This window comes from Cupressus sempervirens, chromosome 6 (genome assembly GCF_028749045.1).
Source record: "Cupressus sempervirens isolate cs-2001-9-10 chromosome 6, ASM2874904v1, whole genome shotgun sequence".
In the NCBI taxonomy this organism is placed as follows: Eukaryota; Viridiplantae; Streptophyta; class Pinopsida; order Cupressales; family Cupressaceae; genus Cupressus; species Cupressus sempervirens.
This window is the reverse complement of record NC_143123.1, coordinates 205,871,640-205,896,069: the sequence shown is the minus strand read 5'-3', so window position 1 is coordinate 205,896,069 and position 24,430 is coordinate 205,871,640. Positions and strand designations below refer to the sequence as shown.

Genomic DNA, 24,430 nt, shown 5'->3' with positions numbered 1-24,430 from the left:
ATTGATCATTCTTGTCTATTGCTTTTCAATTATTCTCTATGATGGTTTTGGGTTTGAGTTTGCACATCAATCCACTGCTGAGGTAAAGTGGTATTGATTTGATTTTCAATCTGATTTGAAGGGTCTACTCAAACTGTGTCTACTGTAGCTGAGAAGTATAGATTTCTGATATTGTTATTGTCTTCTTTGAGCTGTGATTACTGTGGTTGGTTGGCAACATTGATTGCTGAAGTTGATCGTTTTATATCTGCAATTGAGGGCATTACATACTAGATGCAATTGGCTTAGCTGGGCATATTATTAGTTTCAGCGTGGGAATTACATGCACATAGATGCTGCATTTCTGGGATGCTAAGTCCTACAAATTGGGTGATTTACAGAGGTGTTGGACAGCATTAGCTGTGAGATTTTTGGTGAAGCAGAATATCCTATCAGGTCTGCTTGTTATTGGCTGTAAGGGTGTTCTTCTTGGTTGGATGTGGACACTATTCTCAGACTGCAATCTCCTAAAAACAGGTCCACATTTTGCTGCCGGAAGCTAAAGAGGATTGATAGAGAGATGGTCTGCTGAAAGCTTTTAGAATCAGGTTCTTTGCATTTGAAACTGTAATTTGTTGTGCATTTAATAAAGGAATTAGAGTTGTGGATTGAAGTTTTATTGTTGATAACTCATAAATTGAACGATGATCTTTTTTAGCAAATCAGGCATCAAGAGCAATTTGTCATTTGCAGCCTGATTAAATATTCGATTGATAAATAGGAGATAATTTCCACATCAAGTCAAATTGTGATATTGCTATCAGGATTTAACTGTGTGATTTTGAGTCAAACTCATTGACCCATGTTTCATGAGTAGTGATTCAACATGAATCCATCTCTCATGAGAATAAATGGAACACTTAGCACTCATTGGATCTAGGTGATGCTCACCTATTTGCAGCTTACCTATTTGTATATAACATTGTTCAAAAACTATAAAACAAACTTGCACAAAGCAATACTTTCATTCGGTTTGAGTTTGCTTGCCAAGTGCTCGACAAAATGTTAACAATTGAAAAGTGAAGAAATCGGTGTTTGTCAAAGTTATAACCGTATTGGGGTTATCACACTTTCTAAATTCATTGCTAATTGTCCCAATTTAGTTAGGATAAGAAAACATTTGTGTTGATCAAATATTACAATAAGTTGTAATAACTTGAAGATTGCAATAAAAGCTAAGCACATGAAATTACAGTGGCCTAGGTTTTCCAAATGATTATGTTCTCTAAAAAAATCATTTTCTATGGAGTACACACTCATAGATATGATGAAAAAGAAATTCTAGAACCTTCCTAATATTGAAAGACATCTCATATTCATATGTGACTTTTCTCTCACAAATCTTGAATGAAGACACTGAAGAATACCAACAGAGAGTAGGATTTTATGAATATATGTGGAACTCTACCTTTAATGCAATCCCTTTCTTGACCATCATCTTGAATGCCCGATGAAATTCACATCTTCTCTGTGAAAACTACTATATAGAGTTTTCTTTGCCGAATAATCACCAAAAAAATTGTGAAATAATCGTTGACCAAATAATCGCGATTTTTTCAGTGAATAAATCAGCAGCATTGGTGATTCCTGATTAATTTTGTATAACCGTGATTTTTTGCAGATTTCTGTTTCTATGGATTAGCATACCTCATTTCACTACTTTCATTTCCATTATTTCTGCTCTATTTATTCTTTTCTTTCATTTTCATAATATTCATTCAACTTCTTTAAAGGTAGTGGTTTCCAATAAAATTATGGGTTGTAAAACAATGATCACGAGAATCCAAAATTGCTTCTTTCAGAGAATACAGCTGGACTTTGCCAATTTTCCTCTGATATAGCCTACACAAGTAGGGCATAGGAAAGAAATACAAAAGGACCACAATTCTATCTAGACAATGTTTTGGTCCAAATTGCACCACTCATGAAAGATAATAATACAAAATAGAAAAAGAGAGATGAGAATGTGTGTACACACACCTGGTCCAATGGCCAGAACAGTTTTTGACCCTGCTGATACCTGGTACAGTAATAACTTATAAATCAAAATCTGGAGTGTAAATTTATCACTGAAAAAATATATAAAATCTGAAAACATATTATTTCATTCATTGATGTAGTCAAGGGTAGGGAACCAGGTGAATGGCAACCTTTCCCTTGGACGAGAACATAACAACAGACATTTACAAAGCTATCTAAGGTCTAAAAAGCATCCATAAACTGCAAAAAGAGACCTATTCATAAGATCTTCAACCCGGAGTTCAGATTGCCATAACAAGACTCTCAATGGAGATCCCTGAAAGGTGAAAGTTTACACCATTGTTTGGGTTCTTTCACATTATAATTTACTGATTTGTAAGATTTAGAACACTCACAACGCAGCAATTGATAGTTAAAATCAGCAAAGAAATGATCCTCATATATTCCTAGGATATGTAATTCTGTAATATCCCTTGCTAAGCTGCCCTTAACTTGTTGATTTAAGGCTCAAGGAATATTGTCAAACACTTGTCATGAACCTCTAATTTGTTGTTATTAGTTTTCAGATTGACATTTTGATCACTTTGAATGGTTTGAAACTTTGAAATGATGTCCAAATGCTTGTGCATTAACACTACAATGTCTTAGCAAGAAACTAGGTGCAAATGCAACTTCCTTTGGTCTTTTCAAATGCATACATATGATTTCTACATGTAAATTGTGCACCTACAGCCAATGAGCATTTTCACAAACACTTGGTATGCATCTTTTCAATTCCCAAATGTAAATATTTATGTAAATTAATCACTTACAGCAATTAAGCATTTTGACAAAAATATGGCATGCAATCCTTTGCTGCCTTCAGTTATATGCTAAATCAAGTATCAGTTGTATGCCTCAGAATCCAAATGCCAATTACCTGATATAAAATGTGCATCTACAACAGCGCCATATGCCGATAGATAATGCAAAATACATCAAAGAACTTGATTTTTATGTGAAATGACGAGCCATCAATTTATCTGTTGAAATCGCAGCTTCCTGAATGATGTATATCTCTGATATAAATGCTGGTAATAAATCACTGGCCCTTACAAACGCAAACAAGCCTTCATTAACCATTCATGTGCCCCCTAAACTTAACACAATCCATATTGTGATTAATGCTGCCAAAAATAAAAACTGCCAACCCTTAACACACATCCGATCCCATTAGATACAATTGTGACCTCTAATTGAAGCCAACAGTGACACAATTTGCTCGATAGTTTCACCAGTTCAATGTGCTAGAAAAACTTGGAAGAATTTGCAACTCTTCAAGCTCAAAATTTGAAACCCTTGTTAAAAATTTCTCTTCAACCAAACACAATAAACAAATGCACCAAAAAAAAATTATTCTCTCCAAGACTCTTTTATAATATTTTCCCATAAGTCTTCATTAGCAAGGCTCTTTAATGATTTTGATATTTGTCTTTAAAATAATGAGTTGACTTTATAATACATTATTACTAATACACAGTTTTAATCAATTTGTATTAATTACTCATTACACTCAACATAGCCCCCACTTTATTATAAAGTAAATCAATAACTTTATAATATAAATTAAATAATTAAACATCATTAAAGGCAATTAAACTATTGGTAGCTCATTAAATACTCATTATTGTGACAAGCCGTCTGAACCAAGGAATCAACCACTCTATCCTCTGTCTATATCACTACCTTACTAAAAATAGAAAAAGGGCTCCATCTCTATTAACCTTGAATTTACTATAAATAGTAAGTATATGAAACTCAGCCAAAACAAATCCAATCTGAGCCAAACGAAGACCAAACGGGAACATACTGAATTTTGGAGAAGACAAGAGCCTCCATTAACCAAGCCTCTGGCTCATAAGACCCTCTATCCACAATAATTAGCCTATGAGGGACACAATAATAGGCTAATCCTTCAAACTTTGATGCTCGTGCAAATGGGAACATTACTAGTTCTTAAAGGTAATTCATGAACAACACGGCATAGAGAAGTGTCGATTCCATTACAATAGTTTAAAACTAATACATTGGGGCCTTAGAGAGGAAGTCAAGCAGCACTTCCACAAGTAAAAGTGTTGTAAAACATACTACATCTCACTCACAACAATCCCACATCTGAAATATAAAACAATAATCCCATTACACAACAACAAACAAGAAATTAGGAATTAGTAACTGCCAACTTTGGTGTTGTAAGGCCCTTGAGCTTCTCAACCTAGTTAAAGATCTTCAAGACTCTTTCTCCCACCTTCAACATACAAGAAAAATGAGGAAGCTAACACAAACTTGCTCTCCTCTCCTCTTCTATAACCTCTCTCGCCAATGTAACTCTCCGTCTAACACAAACTAGCTAGAAGATTCTAGTCAACTAATTAATAATGTTAACTCTCAAGTGCATCTCTCCAAAAGTGTTGTCATTCTTCAAGGGGTGTCAAGCTTTTTAGTCACATGCCCAACTTTGTAACTCTCTCCAAAGGCACCATCATTAATCAAGGATTAATATAATGTAAAGAACTGCAACATCCACCTAATGTGCACATTTAGGACAACAGAATTAAAACACCATGATCTTCAAATCATATATTTGCCCAATTCCTTGGCCAGTCTACCATGTGGACTCACCCAAGAATTTGGCAAGCCTACCACAAGGTCTCACTATATAAATGAAAATATAAAATAAACTCATTCAAAACACAAAAAACTGTCTTTTTAAGAAAATCCAACCCTTGCAATATTTTAACACGGCATTGGCATATTTATTTGAGTGATTCAAATAAAATTAAAGGTGATTTGAGGAGAAAATTTGTGCGATTTTCAGAGTTAGCAGATAGTTTTTTTTTTCCTTTTTTTCTAATAACTTCAAGATCTTTATTTCTTTCCTAAATGTTAGATTTATCTATTCAAACATATACTTCAAAAGGATTGAACTCAATTTTAATGCTAATTCTATATTATAATTTATAGACAAAAATGCTAATTTTCTAGCTAGACTTCATCAAATTATGGTATGAAAAATTATTATAATATTATTCTACTTCAATTATCACTTCCATTTGTATTACATTGATTATATTTTAACATAATAACACAGAGAAGCGTTCCCCCCCTTTTTGCCCCAATCCCCAACAACGCCACCAAATTCAATCACCTCCTCCGAGGATGAGGTGACGTCCTGGTGTTGACTATTTGTTGATTTGACTATTTATGTTTAATGTTCGATATTCCAATTCAATGCAATGTTCAAATATTTACTCATTTACATCTTTATATCTTATATTGCAATACATCATTTCATACTAGCATTTTAAGTACAATATTTATAGTATATACAACCCCCCTTTGTACCCCGCCACCATCCCCTTGTTATCACCCCATCGTCCCCAAATCAAGGCCCCTTTGTCCCCCTATTTTGGAAACTTGTCGCCCCCATTCCACCGTCCACCATCCCCTAGGGCGGTGTAACTATGCATTTTTGGTTTTAGCAAAAACACTATTTATTTTATTATTGTAGCATGTATGACTATTTTTAGGTTTTAACACATTATTTTTAAACTTTTAACTTTATTTCCTACAAAAATTGTTAAATTTAAATATCTTCTTCCAATTTACCAATGTCAAATGATGCAAAAGCATCCCAATTAAACGGCTTAAACCTACTGCATTTCATTGCAAAATCTAATCATGATTCATGGCTGAGATATAGAGTTCCACAATAACTCACTATCATGTCGAGATCTTAGATGTTTTAGATCAGATAGAAAAAAGATATTGTTGTGAGAAGATCAAAGCTCAATACAGTTTGCATACAGTTCATCAGGTGAAGTTTGTGTAACCTTTACGTACCTTGTGGCATTCCACACAACATACCGTAAGAAAACACGGGACCAGAGAGACCTTAAGTTAAAATTGCTCTAAGGTATTCTCATCACCCAATGCTTCATCAATGGATTTTGATTGACATCCAGGTTAAACTAAACATCAAGATTTGGAATATTTTGTGGCCAATTCAGGTCAATCATTGTTAAAGCTTGAAGTAATCACCAATAAAATTCATTTAGAGGGCAATTAAACAAAAATCTAATCTAGAGCCAGTCTTAGCAGGATAGTAAGAGTGATCGTGTTTGTCATATCTTTAAATCTAAGTTGTCGAATCGTGAATAGGAACAAGTATAGTATGTGGGTACAAAACACTAGTACGACAGATTTTTTTGAAGTGTTGGGTTATATATGTATAGATATGCAACTAAAATATAGAATTAAGTTCAGAATGATGTATACCAATACATATGCTAAACAAAACCATTACAAATTTCAAACATTGAAACATATCTGTAATGTCCCCGTTTTTGGCCAGTCTGTGCAGTTGATTGAGTTAGCTCATCATAGCGACCCTCGTGAGTTGACAGGGTGTTTTGGGGGTCCCAGTTGATTACTTACTATTTTTAGTAAGTCTATTATGGGTAGTTGCTATTTTTAGCAGCACAGTGGATGGCTTGGCAATTGGTCGTCACCTGCGGTTGATCAAGTTAATAATTACATGAGCTCTTATTTATTTATTCATTGAGTTATAATAATGTTTATATTATTATAATAATGACTTAAAAGAGATATTTCTAAAAAAGCAAGTTGGAAAGTTTCTAGTGTTGAGTTCTTTTGGGAAACTTCCATGTTTTCTTAAGTGGAATTTTATGGAAACTTTTTCCAACAAAAATCTTATAAATGAGAGCTATTTTCATCAGGAAAAAGCACACTTGAACTTATATTTGTTTTTTGTGCCTTGTGGCTTTTCCTGATTTTCTAACCTGTGAGCCCTTGCTTAAGTATAAGGGTCTTGTTAAAGAAATTCTTGGCAATTGTGCTGACGTATACAATTGGCTAACATTCTTCTACTATATTCCTGTGGCTAAGGAGAACGATCTTGATCTTTATAAGACTTCTGGAGAACTTGGCTGGGGGTTTCATGAATTTTGAGAGAGTTGTGAATGTGATTTGAGGTTATCATTGGCAATTGTGCTGAAGTAAGCAATTGCTCAATGCTCCTATTGTATTTACTATGCCTAGGTGATCGAACTACTGAAGGTAGACGTAAGGAATTGATCAGAACTTGTGTGGTGATTTGCTTTGGGTTTGGAGGCCATGATTTTATTATTACAGGCAACTAATTCACTATTAAAGGCAGCATTAGCATTGTTCTGGGTGACTTTGGCAAATATCAACTCATTCCTCACGTGAGAGGCTAGCGGCACTCATTTTGGACCAGCGATCCCTTTCCAGTCAGCGTGGAGGCATTTACAGTAACTACTGGTGTAATTGGAGTTTAACGCACCATATATTCAAGGATTTGCAACCTTGCTTTGGGCAAGGGAGTTAATCACAAGGGCCTGTGAATTCAACTTATTAACTACAACCTGTTGCACAAAGAGACTCCGCTGCAAATTTGGGTACTAACGATTGGTTGAAGGACTTTCCTGATGAGCCGCCAATGGTCCAAAGGATCGATTTGCACTTGGAGATAGGACATTGTGGAAGGTCAAATATATTGTCAATTAATTCAAAGGGATTTGATAATGCTGCTGATGCAAATCAGGTTCTAGTAATTATTAATTTGTTCTAGAATTTTATGTAATTAACTTGTTTTCAATAGCAGCAATAAATTGCGAGTGGGTGCATATATCTTAGCATATGAGTGGCAATTGTTTCAAAATAAAGGCAAAAGTTTCAATATTGCCTATTCAATCAAAATTCTATATTATTATTGAGAATTTCAGTATTTTCAATTTGAACACATATTTGGATATCTGAATTGCTAACCAACTGTTTGATAAAATGTCGAACTCCTAATTTGTCAAGGTAATTAATGTGTTAAGGTTTAATTGTTGAACTATAATTGGCTAGGGGTTTTTACAGTGGTATCAAAGCGGTGTTTAGCCCATAGGTGAATAGGAAAGAAACATATAATCAATGCAAAATAATATTCATTTATCAAATGCTTTCTGTACACAGCAACGATATTTCATACAATGATAATGATGCCAAAATACATAAGTGTTCACAACATTTATAATGTCTGAAACAATGCCATTGAAACAACATAACTGTGTTCGCACCAGTAACTGTCTGACTACCCTTTTGCCGGACAACATCATCCCCCCCAAAAGAGAAAAGTTGTCTCCTGGCGACTCAAAAAACTAACAAAATTAGGAGACAACAAACATACAAACATAGAAACAATATATACTAGGGAGGAGGTTGCGTCCTTCAGTGCTCTGTTGTCGGCGCAACTCATAAACTTGATCTGTGCGGATGCGTAAATCCTTCTACGTTTGTGTCTTAACCTCCACTGCCTCCTTCAAGAGAAATGTTGCGTCCATGGGTTGGACCTTAGCAGTCTACAATTCTTTTTCAGCCCCCTGTAATCTTTGTTTGGCCTGCTCCTTATCTCGCAAGAGCGTTGCGCGCTTGGTTGCCCATGTTGTCTGTTGGCTAACCAATTCAGCAACTAACTTCTCTCTAGTTTCCCTCTCAACTGTCAGAGACCTCTCAGCTGCAATCCTCTCTAATGCCCTATCTATCTCTGCACACCTATGAGCATAGTAGACGCCTCTATTTACCCCCACTATCTCGTGTGCCAGCTTCTCCATAGGAGTGTTGTATGGTCCCAACTCAGGCTTTGTAGCCCAATCAGCCAACATCTCCGGTGTTTCCACTGCTGGTCATCCCCTGGCCTCAAAGCAAGAGTGAAAACGCTCAAGATAGACCCCCCCGAATATAGGCTCGGATCAAACGTAACTCCTTCCTACGAGTCAACACCTAATATGCAACGATACGTCCTCTCTCCATTACAACCTGTATAGCTTTGATGTATGTCTTGCATCTATCCTCATTCGACCCATAATCCTCCTTTCCCACATCGTCGATATTCCACTCCCCATCGATATCCATCTCTACCTCTCCTATGGTAGCCACGTCCACATCCGGTGTCGACTCCTCTCTGGGCACATCCTCGAACTGTGGTACTCCCACCTCCTGTGGCTCTAACATGGCAATTGCTCTTGAGGATACCTCTCTGTCAGCCGACTGGATGGTTCCGGCGGTGTTTCTGTAGCCGACGGATTGACTGTCGTCGGTGTTTTGTATTCTGTAGCCGACGGAATGATTGTCGTCAGTGTTTTGTATTTTGTAGCCGAAGGGCAAATAGTTTGTAGCAGATGTAATATTGTGGCCGACGGACTCCTTCAGGAAGGTTCGACGGTAGTATTTATATCCCATCCAGGAACATTGTAATGAATCATCTACTATTACGGATATTATGAAGCATTATGTATGTCTGGCATATGCGAATATAATTCTGCTATTTTGTTCATGTTCGTGTTCATTGTCTATATGCATTGTTTTCTTTACCAGTACGGTAAACATTTGGCGTCGTTGCCTTATGAATCTAGGTGGGAGGAATGAAGATTAATGCCAAATCAGCTTAACAAGGATTGAAATAAGGCGAAGGGAAAAGATGGAATCCGTACTACACAAAAACATTTAATTCTGGCACAGCAGGTAGACCGCCGAAGGAGATTCCAGAAGATTGCCAACGGAAACCGGAGCGCCGAAGAATTGTTGGAGGAGACTCAACAGCAGGTGGAATTGGTGGAAGAAGCACAGGAGGAGTTCTTGAATTTGTGTTCACCGAGGGAAGAAAATTCAGACGGAAGAGCATCAACTCGCACGGCTCGCAGTGCCGAGGGAGCACGAGCGTGGAATGACCTCTTCGTCCGGGATAGAATTCCGCAGGAAACAACTTCAGAAGATCCGTCTTCTTCACCAAGGTTCGCAGCTATCGACACCTCCGGTGTGGGAGTGCAAACCGCCAGTGTGGGAGTTTAGACCTCCGGTGTGGGAGTGCAAACCGCCAGTGTGGGAGTTTAGACCGTCGGTGTGGGCGTGCAGACCGCCGGTGTGGGAGTGCAGACTGCCGATGTGGGAGTTCAAATTGCCGGTGTGGGAGTGCCGACCGCCGATGTGGGAGTCTCGACTGCCGGTGTGGGAGTGCAAACCTCCAGTGTTCTGATGGCGGGACCCAAAGAAAAGCTGCCGAAGTTTGAGGGCGATGGTACAGCCGACCCCATCCGACATTGTAAGACATGTGAGACGATCTGGCAGGCAAATGGAATCACAGATGCCAACGAATGGGTCAGGCAATTTTCGGCAACCCTACAAGGTGTGGCGATTGATTGGTTTTCGGATACGGATCCACAAAAGCTGAATACCTAGGATAACATTAAAAAGGAGTTCCTAGCAGAATTTAAACTCTTGCGAGATGATAATGAAATCGTAGCAGAGATTTTCAATACCAAGCAGGGGAAGCACGAAACTGTCTGCGTCTACGCCAGGAGATTAAAAGACTTAATGAACAAAATGGAAAGCAAGCCGGCGAAACGGATTGCTAAAAAGATAGTTCATAGATGGCCTACGCTCGAAGTTGCGGAGGAAAATGAAAATTGTGCCACCGTCGTCATATGTGGACGCATATAATAGAGCACTGGATCTTGAAAGTGAACAGACGACAAAGAAGAAGAAAAGTAGCTCCTCTGATTTTGATGACGACGAGCCTGCCGGAGATGATAGCAGCGATGACGAAGGTAGCAGCAAGAAGGTTCGTGCCCTACAGAAGGATATGGTTCACATGATGGAGTTTAAAAACATGCAGACGGAGCCAAAAGGCAATGAACTGTGGTGCACGGAGTGTAAGACCAACGGTCATACTAAAGGATCGTGTCCAAAGAACCAATTTTGTGACATCTGTCAGATCATGGGCCATTCGACAAAGGATTGTCCCTTTAACATGAAGACAAGAGGATCTCCGCAAGTGCTTCTTACGCAGCAGGCTTCCTCGTCGGGCAGTAACGAAAATGCAAACATTGATGGTGCCACATCCGGAGGGTACAGGAATAATAGCAGAGGGCAAAATAACAACAATGCAAACAATAACAATAATAATGGGAGCCGAAGTCGAACTCAGTATGATGCAAATGGATGGCCAATCGTTCAATGCCGAGCATGTAATTTGTGGGGTCATTTTGCGCGGGATTGTACAACGGCAAACACACCAAAATTATTATGCAGATGGTGCGGATCCGGCGATCACGAAGACTCCAAGTGTCCAAAGTCTGGAGTAAACTTAATCACTGTCGGCACGGATGTAGAGGAGGTTCTAGCAATTACACGGAGACAAGCGAAGGAAAAGAGAAAATTGGGAGAAGCGCAGGTGGAAATTGCAAAGGCATCGTCGGCAGGGACATCTCAGTTGAAGGACATCACTGGCACCTTGGCAAAGAACTTCGCAGAACAAAACATTGTACGGAAGATCTTACAAACGGAGATACCGATCAAGATAAGTGACCTCCTTCTCACAATGCCCCAGTTACGGACGGCCATTCTGAATCATACACCGTTTCCGAAAGCACCGAAGGACACAGGAAGGGACAGTAGGGAAGTGATGACAACAAACCCAATGCTGCTGGCACTCACATCTGGACGGCATCCGACAATCGTCGAGATGGGGAAACAAAGCCTCCAAGTCATCGGCCGCAGACTTCTATCAAAACCCGTCTTGTTTCCTTTTTCATCTTTTGCTCCCCACGGGAAAGGAAAACGAAACCGCCTAGTGCTGTCAACTCCCTCCTCCGGCCTATCTTGTCCACGGAAGCAGTTTGGAAGGTGGCTTAAAAAAAAAACGACGACAAATTCAAATTGTTCAGAATGAGTTACAGATGATGCCAAAGGAAAGGGGACGCATCCGTGGGTGCCAGAAAGAGTGTAAAATCGGCAGAAAATGACAGAAATGGTGTGTTCCGTGCAGTTTTGTGTGGGTTTTGAAGTGCTAATTTGGTCTTGGTGGCGAGGGGCACTGCCCCTCGACCCCGCCAGGACCCCACGGGGGCGCTACCCCTCGACCCCACCGGGGGCGTTGCCCCCTGGACCCCCAGTCGTTGCGGATATCAGTCGTGGGAGTCTGACTAGTTGAGAAGAGTTGAAGTTGCTGCAGGCATGGACTTTCTGTGTACCAAAGGCAATGGGAGCAAGTGTTGGCTGTGAGGCTGTCTTGGTGGATGCGTAGAGAGCTCGGGAGGAGCTGATCATCCAGTTGGAGGCAGTGCAGCAACACTTGGCTCGGGGTACCGAGGAGTTGGACAAAGAAAGCAGCATGGGTGGCTATCAAGGTCAGCTTGAGGAGACAGTATTGTGTTAGCAGAGACTACAAATGCAACGGGAGGAATGTAAAAGTGATGTGGCAGAAGCAGATTTTTCTTGTTGCAGTTAGTTTGTTAATGTATTTTGTTTGTTAATTTGTCTCAGATATTTTGTTAGTCGTCAGGAGACGACTATTTTTTTTGGGGGGAATGGTGTCAGCCGACTGGATGGTTCCGGCGGTGTTTCTGTAGCCAACGGATTGACTGTCGTCGGTGTTTTGTATTCTGTAGCCGACGGAATGATTGTCGTTGGTGTTTTGTATTTTGTAGCGGACAGGCAAATAGTTTGTAGCGGATGTAATATTGTGGCCGACGAACTCCTTCGGGAAGGTTCGGCGGTAGTATTTATATCCCGTCCCGGAACATTGTAATGAATCATCTACTATTACGGATATTATGAAGCATAATGTATGTCTGGCATATGGGAATATAATTCTGCTATTCTGTTCATGTTCGTGTTCATTGTCTGTATGCATTGTTTTCTTTACCAGTACGGTAAACACTCTCCATGCCTCGGGGACTGAATGGAGGGACCGATCTCTACAAGAATTAGTTAGAACCGATGTTGCAGGAATGCACTGGCTCTGTCCATCACCTCAACCTTCTCTAATTGTGTTGCCTATGTCGGCTCCATGCTCTCAACTATGTTGGTTGTGCTGGTTGGGCTTCATTCAACAAAGATGAGCTCTCGACTGGCTGTGCTGGCTATGCTGGTTGGGCCTTGGCCAACAAAGATGAAGATATGGTGACCACAGCGTCAGAGCCAATCACATCTAGTCGAACCTAAGGTTTGGGCTTTGTTGCGTGCATCTCTACTATCTCTGCTACTAGTGCAACTAGATCTGGTAAAACATTATATGGAGTCATAACATCTATCGTGGTCGTCGGTGGAGTCATGATAACTGGAGCATGCCTCTGGCCAAACGGGGGAATGAGCCAGGTAGTGTTGTCAAGTGTGCCGAAGTTAGCAATTGGAGAGGGGTGAAAAATGTGGACCCTCCAACTACGCCATCGCTCCCAACTTTCGCCAAGGTACTCTCTTCCTCGGATTCAACCCCACTGCTCTCTGTGGTTTCCTCCCTTCCGCTGTCTGTGTCCCCGAAAGCCTTCAACCCCTACAATACCCTCTTCTGGCCGGCCACAATTCCACCTGTATCTAAATGTCGCCAGTTAAATCTGGAGGTTTTCCTAGCACCAACTTCCCCCTTGGTGGAACTTCAAAGTCATCTACTAGGAACTTGATGAAGGGTTGCTTCCAGAAACAAGCTGATGACATGATGTGGCATGAAGAATGTCCGATGTTGTAATGTCATAAACTCCTCCATCCTGTCGGCGAGGACCGTGGCCCAATCGTACACGATATCATTCATGATGTCATTCATGAATGTAATCTGAGGCAAGGCGATATCTAAGGCCCTACTTGCCCTCGTCAACTTGCTTTTAATTACATCCATAATGCATCTCCAATGGCCCTCTCGAATGAAATCTCTCTGTAGTCCTCGGTTCTTGGCACCCTTCACCACAGACTCCATTTCCTCTAGTGTGAGATCGCAACCCATCACCGAATACTCCTTGCATTCTTATGACAACTTGTGATTCTTTGTCTCCACTTTGCGACCTCCTTGGCCAAGAATGCCAAAAACTCTAGTGAAATCTCACGGTTTGAAAGAGACTCTCATACGATGGTTCTTGTAAAAAAATGTACTTGTTCTTGTTGTACCTTTCTATCATAGTTCTTAAGATTGATTCAAATAGCAGAATGGAAAATACCAAAAGTTGTATTACCCAATGTACTTGCACTCATATCAGAATCTATTTGATTAAATCTATATCTGGAGTCTCTTGCCACCATTTCCGGCACTCACTGTTATTCAACCCTTCAAACTGAACTGTGAGGTTTGACAAGTTGGCCTTCACTTTCTGCTTCTTTATGCTGGATGCTGTCAGCCCTACAACTTAGACTTCAGAAGCCAACACCCTCACATTCTTTTCCACATTTGCCTTCAACTAATTTTTCCACTGTTTTCTTTTCCCTACGGACTCCATAGTAACGGTCTCTTGTTTTGTCTTTTAATGTAACCAACGGAAACGGTTAGGGTAGGGTTTGCTTTCTCTTTTTGTCTTCCGCGGCAATGCTTCTCCCATGGTAATGGTTCCCACGTTGAAGCCTTTGTTGTCTTTCACTTCTCTATGGATATTCTTCTTTTTCCCACGGACGCAATGTTTTGAATATGTTTCCACTCCCCCAGAACGTGGCTTCTTTCTTCTTTTCCTTCAGCAAATATTCTTCTTATGACTTCCTCCTACGGATGCTCTTCCTGTATACTAACACCAATACTACTACCGCTGACTGCCTTTCTCCATCCTCAGTGCAAACTTCTTTGTTCCTCCCATGACTTTACTTGTTGTTGATTAACCTTGGCAAAAAAACTTTCTGCAACATAAATTTATAACTTCTGCGACATGTATTTAAACTTCCCTCGCAGCATGTATTTAATTTCACGGCTTATATTTGCACCTCCTTCCACAGAAACATATCCCCGCAGAAACACTTACTGTCCACAGAAACATGCACCTGCAGGACACTTAGTGTTCGCGGCCACATGTGTCCCCGGGACACTTAATCTATTTTTTTTAAATCGCCTAAGTCTAATTTGCGATGATTTCTTACTTCGCCTCCCTATCATTCCTAATAAATTTTTAACTTTGATCCATTGATGGCATCCAGGATTTCACGCCCATCCAAGGTCCATGGTTTTATGGAGCCATTGTCGCCGACTTCTCTCACTTTATATGGTCCAAGCCATTTAACCTTGAATTTCCCTAGTTTTATCTCATTGCGGCCGGTGTACCGAAGCACGAGTTGGCCTCGCTGAAATCTCATTCTTTTCAACTGTTTGTCGTGCCACGCCTTTTGATAGGTCTGCGCCACCTCTGTCACCCATTACACTGTTAATCTGCGTTCATCCAGTTTGTTCAATTGATATATTGTCAATTGCAATTCGCAAACTTGGGACCATAAATTCAACTCGTACCACGGCTTCTTGGCCGAACATCAACTGGAACAACGTTTGTCCCGTTGTGACTTTGAATGTGGTACGGTAGACACATAGTGCCGAAGGCAAGTTTTCCTCTCAGTATGCTTGTTCGACGCCACATGATTTATATAAGATGGCCACCAGAATTTTATTGTGGCCTCTGCCTGGCCATTGGCTCATGGTTAGTAGGGACTTGACAATGAATGAAAAATCTTGAATTCCATTGTCAATAATCTGATCACATGGTTGACAAAATGACCCCCTCTTTCACTTGTCAATTGAATAGGTATACCATACCGTGTGATGATTTGTTCATACAAGAACTTAGCCGTACTGATGGTAGAATTATCAAGTAGTGCTTGTGCCTCTACCCACTTCATTAAATATTCTGTGGCTACCACTATGTATCGGCAAAGTCGGGCCCTACTCGCCTTCAGTGGACTGACGAAGTCTAGTCCCCAACGTTCAAACAACTCCTGGGCATGGGACGGGTTTAATGGCATGAAGTCCCTCTTGAGTGGTTTGGCATGTATCACAATTCAACACCCATTCTTGTGCATCGTTGTAAAGTGTGGGCCACCATAACCCGGCAAGCAGAACCTTCTGTGCTATTGTGTCGGGTCCCATGTGGCCACCTATCGGACCTTTATGTACTTCCCTTAGAACACTTTGCACTTCTTCCATTACACATCGTCGTAGTACTTGATCAAGAACCATCTTGTAGAGAAGACCATTTATTAGTTGAAAAGTTCGACTCCTTAAAACTAGCTTCCTTCATTTGCCCAGCAGCATTTCCCTCGAAAATTGAGACATTGATAGATACTCCCTTATAGACTTGTACCATCCTAGAAGAATGGCGATTCTAAATAAGTGTACATCCGAAAAATCATCATTGACCCCTTCCGACGGCTCCCCGGACCTGATTTGGGAGAGCTGGTCGGCAATAACATGACTCTTCCCAGGTCGCACAATGATGGTGAAGGTGAATTCCTGTAGTAGCAAAAACCATCTACTAATTCTGCCTTGGATGACTGGTTTGTTCACCAAGTACATCAACGCCTGGTGATCCACGTAAAAGGAGATAGTGTAGCCAATAGGTAATGTTTGAACTTTTGTACCGAGTACACCATCCCAAGAGCCTCCCTTTCAGTGGTATTATAATTCTTCTCAGCTTTTGACAGTAGCTGACTTGCGAAATACACTGGATGATCAAGGCCATGGTCACCAGTTTGCGCCAGCATCGCACCTATGCGAAGTTTGAAGCGTCCACGTGGACATGGAATCCTTGTTCCAGTTTGGATACGCCAATATGGGTGCCCCCAACAATCTATTCTTCAGTTCTATGAAGGCAGTCTCCTACTCAGAAGTCCAGATGTACGGTTCTCCTTTCTGTGTCAACTTGTCCAGGGGCAGAGCAATTCAGGCATAATTCTTTATAAACCATCTATAATACCCAATGTGCCTGAGAAAGCACTTGACTCTAGATACCTTTGTCGGGGCTTCCATTTGCACTATCACCCTTACTTTATCGAGGTCGGTCTTTAATCCTGTCTTGCAGACAATGTGCCCATGAACCGACATTTCTTTGGATTGAATGCTAGCCTTGCCTGTCGACACCTCTCCATACATTCTTGGAGTGCCTTCAAGTGGTTATCTTGTCTACTGAAAATGGACCAATCATCCAAAAATGCTCGGAAGTTGCCTACCGACATTTTGTTAAATATGTGCAAAATGATCCTCTAAAACATGGTAGGTGCATTACACAATCCAAAGGGCATTTAGTTGTACGCATACACTCCATCCTCCACCACAAAAGTAGTTTTTAGTTTGTCTTCTTCGGCAATGGAGATTTGGTTATAGCCAAAGAATCCATCCATGAAGGAATACATCTCGTATCCGGCCACTTCTTCCAGAATCGTGTCGATGAATGGAATTGGGAAGGGATCCTTTATTGTGACGGTGTTGAGACACCGGAAGTCCACACATATCCGGATTTGGATCCTGTCCTTCATGGATATCACAATTGGTGAGACCCACTTGTTTGAACTTTGAACATTATGACAGCTTCCAGCATTCATTGTATTTCCTCATCTACACGCACTGCATAATTCTTGTTCATTTTGTACGGGCACTTCAGCACAGGTATGGCTCTAGGTACCAATTGTATACGGTGGACACAAATCTCCGGCGAGACTCCTTCTAAATCCTTGTAAGTCCATGCAAATACATCTATGTACTCCAAAAAGATTTTGAATGTCGCGGCCTTCAATACCAAGTCCCATTTGTCTCCCATGAGTATGTTTCTTGGATTATCTAAGTCTCCAAGATTAGTAACCTCTACGGACGGCTCCTCGTAGCTTATCTCTTTTCCTTCAAAGCAATGGGCGGGACTCTCATTGATCTCTGCATTTCCTTCTCTATATTCCACAAACGTTGGTGGGAATACCTCCTCATCTTCTGGCTCCTCGATGCCAAGCATGTATTTATGGAAGAGTTCATAGTCTTCCATCTGCCAACGGAAAAGTCCATTCAGTGAACTGGTTGTTTACCGTACAGGTAAAGAAAATGAACGCATACAGACAATAGAACATGAACAGCAGAACTTATATTATTATTCGCAATATTAGATGAATGATGGTTTACAAAGATCCCAGACGGGCTATAAATACTACCGCCGAACCTTCCCGAAGGAGTCCGTCGGCCACAAATATTCTATCCGCTACAAACTATCTACCGACGACGTCGGCTACAGAATACAGAAACACTGCCGGACCGTCGGCTACAGAATACAGAAACACCGCCGGATTGTCGGCTACAGAATACAAAATACCGCCGGAACCATCTAGTCGGCTAACACCATCCCTCCCAAAAAGAAAAGTCGTCTCCTGACGACTGACAAAATATCTGAGACAAATTAACAAACAAAATACATTAACAGAGTGACTACAACAAGAGAAATCTGCTTCCAACACATCACTGTCACCTTCGTCCCGTGCCTGTAGCCTCTGCTAACACAACACTGCCTCCTTGATGAGGCTGACCTTGATAGCCACCTGTGCTGCTTTCTCTGTTTTCAGTTTTTCGGTACCCTGAGCCAAGTGTCACTGCACTGCCTCCAACTGGACGATCAGCTCCTCCCGAGCTCTCTATGCATCCACCAAGACAGCCTCACAGCCAACACCTGCTCCCACTGCCTCTGGTACACAAAAAGTCCATGCCTGCAGCAACTTCAACTCTTCTCAACTGGTCAGACTCCCACGACTGATATCCGCCACAACTAGGGGTCTAGGGGGCAACACCCCCAGCGAGGTCGCCCCTCGCCGCCAAGACCAAATTAGCACTTCGCAACCCACACAGAAATGCACGGAACACACCATTTCTGTCATTATCTGCCGATTCTGCACTCTTTCTGGCAACCACGGATGCGTCCCCTTCCCTTTGGCATCATCTGTCACTCATTCTGAACAACTTGATTCTGTCGTCGTTTTTTTTTTTTTTTTTTTTTATAAATATTTAACTACTTCCTCTACAATCCACCACAAATCCCTCTACACACAGAAATTCTTCTCCTTCTGGCAGAACAAGCACTCTTCTTTATGTCTCTGTTTCCCACGGAAGTTTGGCTGGAGGAGGGAATGGAGCGTGGCGGAAATGTTTTTTACCCACGGCCTTTGTTTTTACCGGGGAAGACTGCCCGCGGACCTTCCCTTGTTACCGGCGGAGAAAGACAAGTTTTATGCTCGCGATCTTTTCCCTTACCGTTTGAGACTGTTATAAATTCTGGCGGAAATGATTTTAAGCCCACGAGCTTGCTTGGCAAAGGACTTAAAAAAAAAAAATTTGTGCCCGCGGACATACTGTCTGCGGGGACCTTCCGCTCCACTCCCACGGTCAGACTGCTGCCCACGGGGTCTTTCTCTGCCCGCGGACAGGCAGTTGTCCGCGGGACTTTCTCTGCCCGCGGACAGGTAGTTGCCCGCGGGACTTTTCAGTCCGTGGGCCTTTCTGTCCACGGGGCCCACTTCTTCTTTTGTTTTCAATTTTTTTCTTTTTTTTCTTTCTTTTCTTTTTTTTTTTCTAAAAGAAATCAAATAACAGAGGTACCTCCATTTTGCCTCCAGGCATCGCCATTCTGCAACGACGACGGAGTCAGCTGGCCATCCTGTGACAGCGACGGAATCTTCCTGGCACCATATATTTTGAATTTGGATCTATTGACTGCCGGAGGTATCTTCTGCCCTTCCAAAGTTGATAATCTGATCGCTCCATTGTCGCCGACCTTCCGAATCTGATATGGTCCAACCCATCTGCCCTTAAACTTTTCCACTTTGATTTCATTCTGACCATCATACGCCTTACGTTTGTTCTGTGCCACCCCCGTCGCCCACTGTGCCTACGGTCGTCGCGCAACTGGATTATTTCCTTGCTGTCGGTGCCCTTCCACTAATTTTATGCTGCGGTGTAACCTTTTCTTTCCGCGCGGTCTATTCACCATGTACCAGACAGTGGGATCTTTCGTTTTTCTATGTTCAAACTGTATGTTCTTCCTCTCAGCTTCAGCCATGGCAGCTTTTCCTTCTTCCGCTTCCCTGCATTCCTACGGACATTCATTTTCCTCCTTTTTCTCATCTTCGTCGACCCTTAGCATATTGCAATTCGGAAAGAGTTCGTAGTCTTCTATCTGCCAGTGGTAAAGGCCATTCATCGAGTCCAGGTCGTCGTCATTCGATCCTCCGTCAAGTCTCAATACTCCTTCATCCAGTTCCATTCTCCTCTTTCCTTCGTCATCACTCTCGCCTTCACTGTCAAAATCTGACAATGCTGCCTCCTCGCCAACCATTTGCGTGTGCAGGTCAATTATGAATCTTTTGCCTCCGCGCTCCATTGATAGGGTATTGCGTTTCCAATCATGTTTTACTTTTGCTTGCACCAACCAATCCCGTCCCAGAATAGCATCATATCATTTTCTTTTCAATGGAATAACCACAAAATCCAATAAAAATGGTTGCGTACCAATAGTTACCGTTTGCGCCCTTAAGGTTCCCAACGGTTTGATCCCGTGCTGGTCCGCCGTGAGCAACTGGAATGTAGGTGGCCACAACGTCAGCTTCCCCAACTTCTTCCAGGTATCCTCCGGTAAGACATTCACGCCGGACCCTCCGTCAACAATTTTCTCTGTCAAAATATTTCCCAAAATCCCCATCTCGACGACCGCTGGATGTCGTCCGGATGTGAGTGCCAGTAGCATTGGATCTGTTGTCATCACTTCCCTACTGTCCCTTCCTGTGTCCTCCGGTGCTTTCGGAAACGATGTATGATTCAGAATGGCCGTCCGTAACTAGGGTATTGTGAGAAGGAGGTCACTTATCTTGATTAGTATCTCCGTTTGTAAGATCTGTCGTACAATGTTTTGTTCTGCGAAGTTCCTTGCCAAGGTGCCGGTGATGTCCTTCAACTGAGATGTCCCCGCTGACGATGCCTTTGCAATGTCCGCCTGCACTTCCCCCACATTTCTCTTTTCCTCTGCTTGCCTCCGTGTAATTGCCCGAACCTCCTCTACATCCGTGCCAACAGTGATCAAGTTTACTCCAACCTTTGGACACTTGGAATCTTCGTGATCGTCGGGTCCGCACCATCTGCATAATAATTTCGGTGTGTTTGCCGCTGTACAATCCCGCGCAAAATGACCTCACAAATTACATGCTTGGCATTGAACGATCGGCCGTTCGTTTGCATCATACTGGGTTCGACTTCGGCTTCCATTATTATTGTTATTGTTTGCATTGTTGTTATTTTGCCCTCTGCTATTATTCCTACACCCTCCAGATGTGACACCATCAATGTTTGCATTTCCGTTACTGCCCGATGGGGAAGCCTATTGCGTAAGAAGCACCTGCGGAGATCCTCTTGTCTTCATGTTAAAGGGATAGTCCTTTGTCGAATGGCCCATGATCTGACAGATGTCACAGAATTGGTTCTTCGGACACGATCCCTTAGTATGACCGTCGGTCTTACATTCCGTGCACCACAGTTCACTACCTTTTGGCTCCTTCTGCATGTTTTTGAACTCCATCATTCGAACCATATCCTTCTGTAAGGCACGAACCTTTTTGCTACTACCTTCATCGTCACTGCTATCATCTTCGGCAGGCTCGTCGTCATCAGAATCAGAGGAGCTAGTTTTCTTCTTCTTTTTCTTCTGTTCACTTTCAAGGTCCGGTGCTCTATTATAAGCATCCACATGTGACGATGGTGGTACAATTTTCATTTTCCTCCGCAACTGCGAGCTTAGGCTGTCCACAAACGACCTTTTCTACAATCCGTCCACCGGCTTGCTTTCCATTTTGTTTATTAAGTCTTTTAATCTCCTGGCATAGACACGGATAATTTCGTGCTTCCCCTGTTTGGTATTGAAAATCTCCGCTACAATTTCATAATCATCCCGCAAGAGTTTAAATTCCGCCAAGAACTCCTTTTTAATCTTATCCCAGGTATCTAGCTTCTGCGGATCCATATCCGAAAACCAATCAATTGCGACACCCCGTAGGGTTGCCGGAAATTGCCTCATCCAGTTGTCTTCATCAGTTATGCCATTTGCCCTCCAGATCGTTTCACATGTTTTGCAATGTCGAATGGGATCGATCGTGCCATCGCCTTCAAATTTCGGCAGCTTCTCTTTGGGTCCCGCCATCACAACACTAGAGGTCTGCACTGTCACACCGAAGGTCTACACTCCTACACCGGCAATCGGCACTCCCACACTGGCGGTCGGCACTCCCACATCGGCAGTCGGCACTCCCACACCGGCGGTCGACACTCCCACACCAGCGGTCGGCACTCCCACACCGGCGATCTACACTCCCGCACCGGCAGTCTGCACTTCTGCACTGGAGGTGTTGACAGCTGCGAACCTTGGTGAAGAAGAAGGATCCTTAAAAATTGTTTCCCGCGGAAGTCTATCCTGGACGAAGAGGTCACTCCACGCTCGTGTTCCGTCGGCACTGCGAGCCATGCGAGTTGATGCTCTTATGTCTGAATTTTCTTCCCTCGATGAACACAAATTCAAGAACTCCTCCCGTGTTTCTCCCACCCGCTATCGAGTCTCCTCCAACAATTCTTCCGCGCTCCGGTGTCCGTCGGCAATCTTTTGAAATCTCCGTCGGCGTTCGGCTTGCTGTGGCAGAATTAAATTCTCTTGCACAGTACGGATTCCATCTTTTCCCTTGACCTTATTCCGATCCTTGTTAAGCTGATTTGGCATTAATTTTCATTCTTCCCACCTTCCAGATTCATAAGGCAACGGCGCCAAATGTTTACCGTACAGGTAAAGAAAATGAATGCATACAGACAATAGAACATGAACAGCAGAACTTATATTATTATTCGCAATAGTAGATGAATGATGGTTTACAAAGATCCTAGATGGGCTATAAATACTACCGCCGAACCTTCCCGAAGGAGTCCGTCGGCCACAAATATTCTATCCGCTACAAACTATCTACCGACGACGTCGGCTACAGAATACAGAAACACTGCCGGACCGTCGGCTACAGAATACAGAAACACCGCCGGACCGTCGGCTACAGTATACAGAAACACTGCTGGACCGTCGGCTACAGAATACAGAAACACCGCCGGACCGTCGGCTACAGAATACAAAATACCACCGGAACCATCCAATCGGCTAACACTGGTCTTGTCTCCTAATACTCCAATTCTAAAATGTCTTCGTCGTTCGAATCCATTCTTCCCTCATCTGTTCGATGCCCTCCGTCTGACTCGGACTCCGACGACGATGTCATTTCTTCACTTACCATTTGAGTTCGTAGATCAATCGCAAACTTCCGCCCTCCACTTTCCATTGACAAGATATTCTTCTTCCAATTGTGATTTACTTTCGCAGCCACCAGCCATCCTCTTCCAAGAATGGCATCATATCCCTTTTTCTTCAAGGGAATTACTACGAAATCTAGCACAAATGGTTGCGTCCCAACAGTTACTTGTTGAGCCACCAAAGTCCCTAGGGGCTTTATCCCCTGCTGGTCGACGCCAAGTAGGTCAAATGTGGGTGGCCACAACGTAGGCTTGCCCAATTTCTTCCACATCTCCTCGGGAAGAACATTCACCCCAGACCCACCATCCATGATAGAGTCCATCAGGATGGTTCCAAGGATTCCCATCTCGACCACCGTTGGATGACGATTGTTGCTTACTGTCAGCAACATGGGATCTTGTAATGACCCCTACCAATAAGCCACTAAAAACCTCTAATGCTGAACTGAGAAATTTTGTCAAACACTTGGCATGCAACTGAAGACTACTACTGAAAGTAAATGCTGAACATAGGAAACTGCTCAAAACCATATGCCATTCATATATCAACAATTTGCAACAATGCCATACATATTTCAGCCAATAATATGATCATCAAACCCTAGGTTGGCAATATAGATAATCTAAAAATTGCAATACTCTTTCACTTGCAAAATTCTAGCCTTCCTTTGATTCCAATAATGCCAAATGGCAAACAAAGATAAGTGCAATGTAAAATAGTAAAGTGCTGAAGCTATATTTTGTACTCAGCTGAAAACATACATTTCTCAGAAAATATGCCAAATGACAAATGAGAAGTGAAGAACCTAATTATAGATGGCTGTAATAATTTTTACCAATGCTGAAGATGCCAACACCCAAGCCAAAGTCACCCCAAATCTGAAAATGTACTTCCTTGCAAATTTTCAAAAATGTTTAGGAGTTTTGAAAAATTCCTTAAAAATAAATCGTGGCATTTTGGAACTCCAAAATGCACCTATCTTTATCTCCTCGACAATAGAAATCCGATGCAAAAATACCTAGAATGATATGCTGAGTAATGAGGAAGATATAAACAAAAATGTGGTTCCAAGCCCTATCTTGAAATTCTGAAAATTGGATCAAACTTGTAGCAAAAACGAACCAGCAGCTATAAATCTTTCCTCCACCACAATTAAGCCTTCTAAAGATGTCCTGCAGTCAATCCATGACTAAAAATGTATAATCGTCAGCAAATGCCCTCCTTCTATAATTTCGGGTCTGCTGAAAGAAGCCTCC

At 42.1% G+C, this 24,430-nt stretch overlaps 1 protein-coding gene across 4 annotated transcripts in view; it reads right to left on the bottom strand.

Annotated features, from left to right (window-relative positions):
- Positions 1 to 24,430, bottom strand: part of LOC149551954 (Peptidyl-tRNA hydrolase II (PTH2) family protein) — a 124,509-nt gene that overhangs the window by 67,253 nt on the left and 32,826 nt on the right. For all 4 annotated transcript variants that reach the window (XR_016352835.1, XR_016352834.1, XM_089787451.1 and 1 more), the window contains exon 7: positions 2,020 to 2,059. Coding sequence is in view for 2 of the 4 variants with exons in the window: in XM_089787451.1 (XP_089643577.1) it covers positions 2,020 to 2,059 (40 nt within the window). In the remaining 2 variants the exon portion in view is untranslated. The remainder of the gene's footprint in view (positions 1 to 2,019; positions 2,060 to 24,430) is intronic.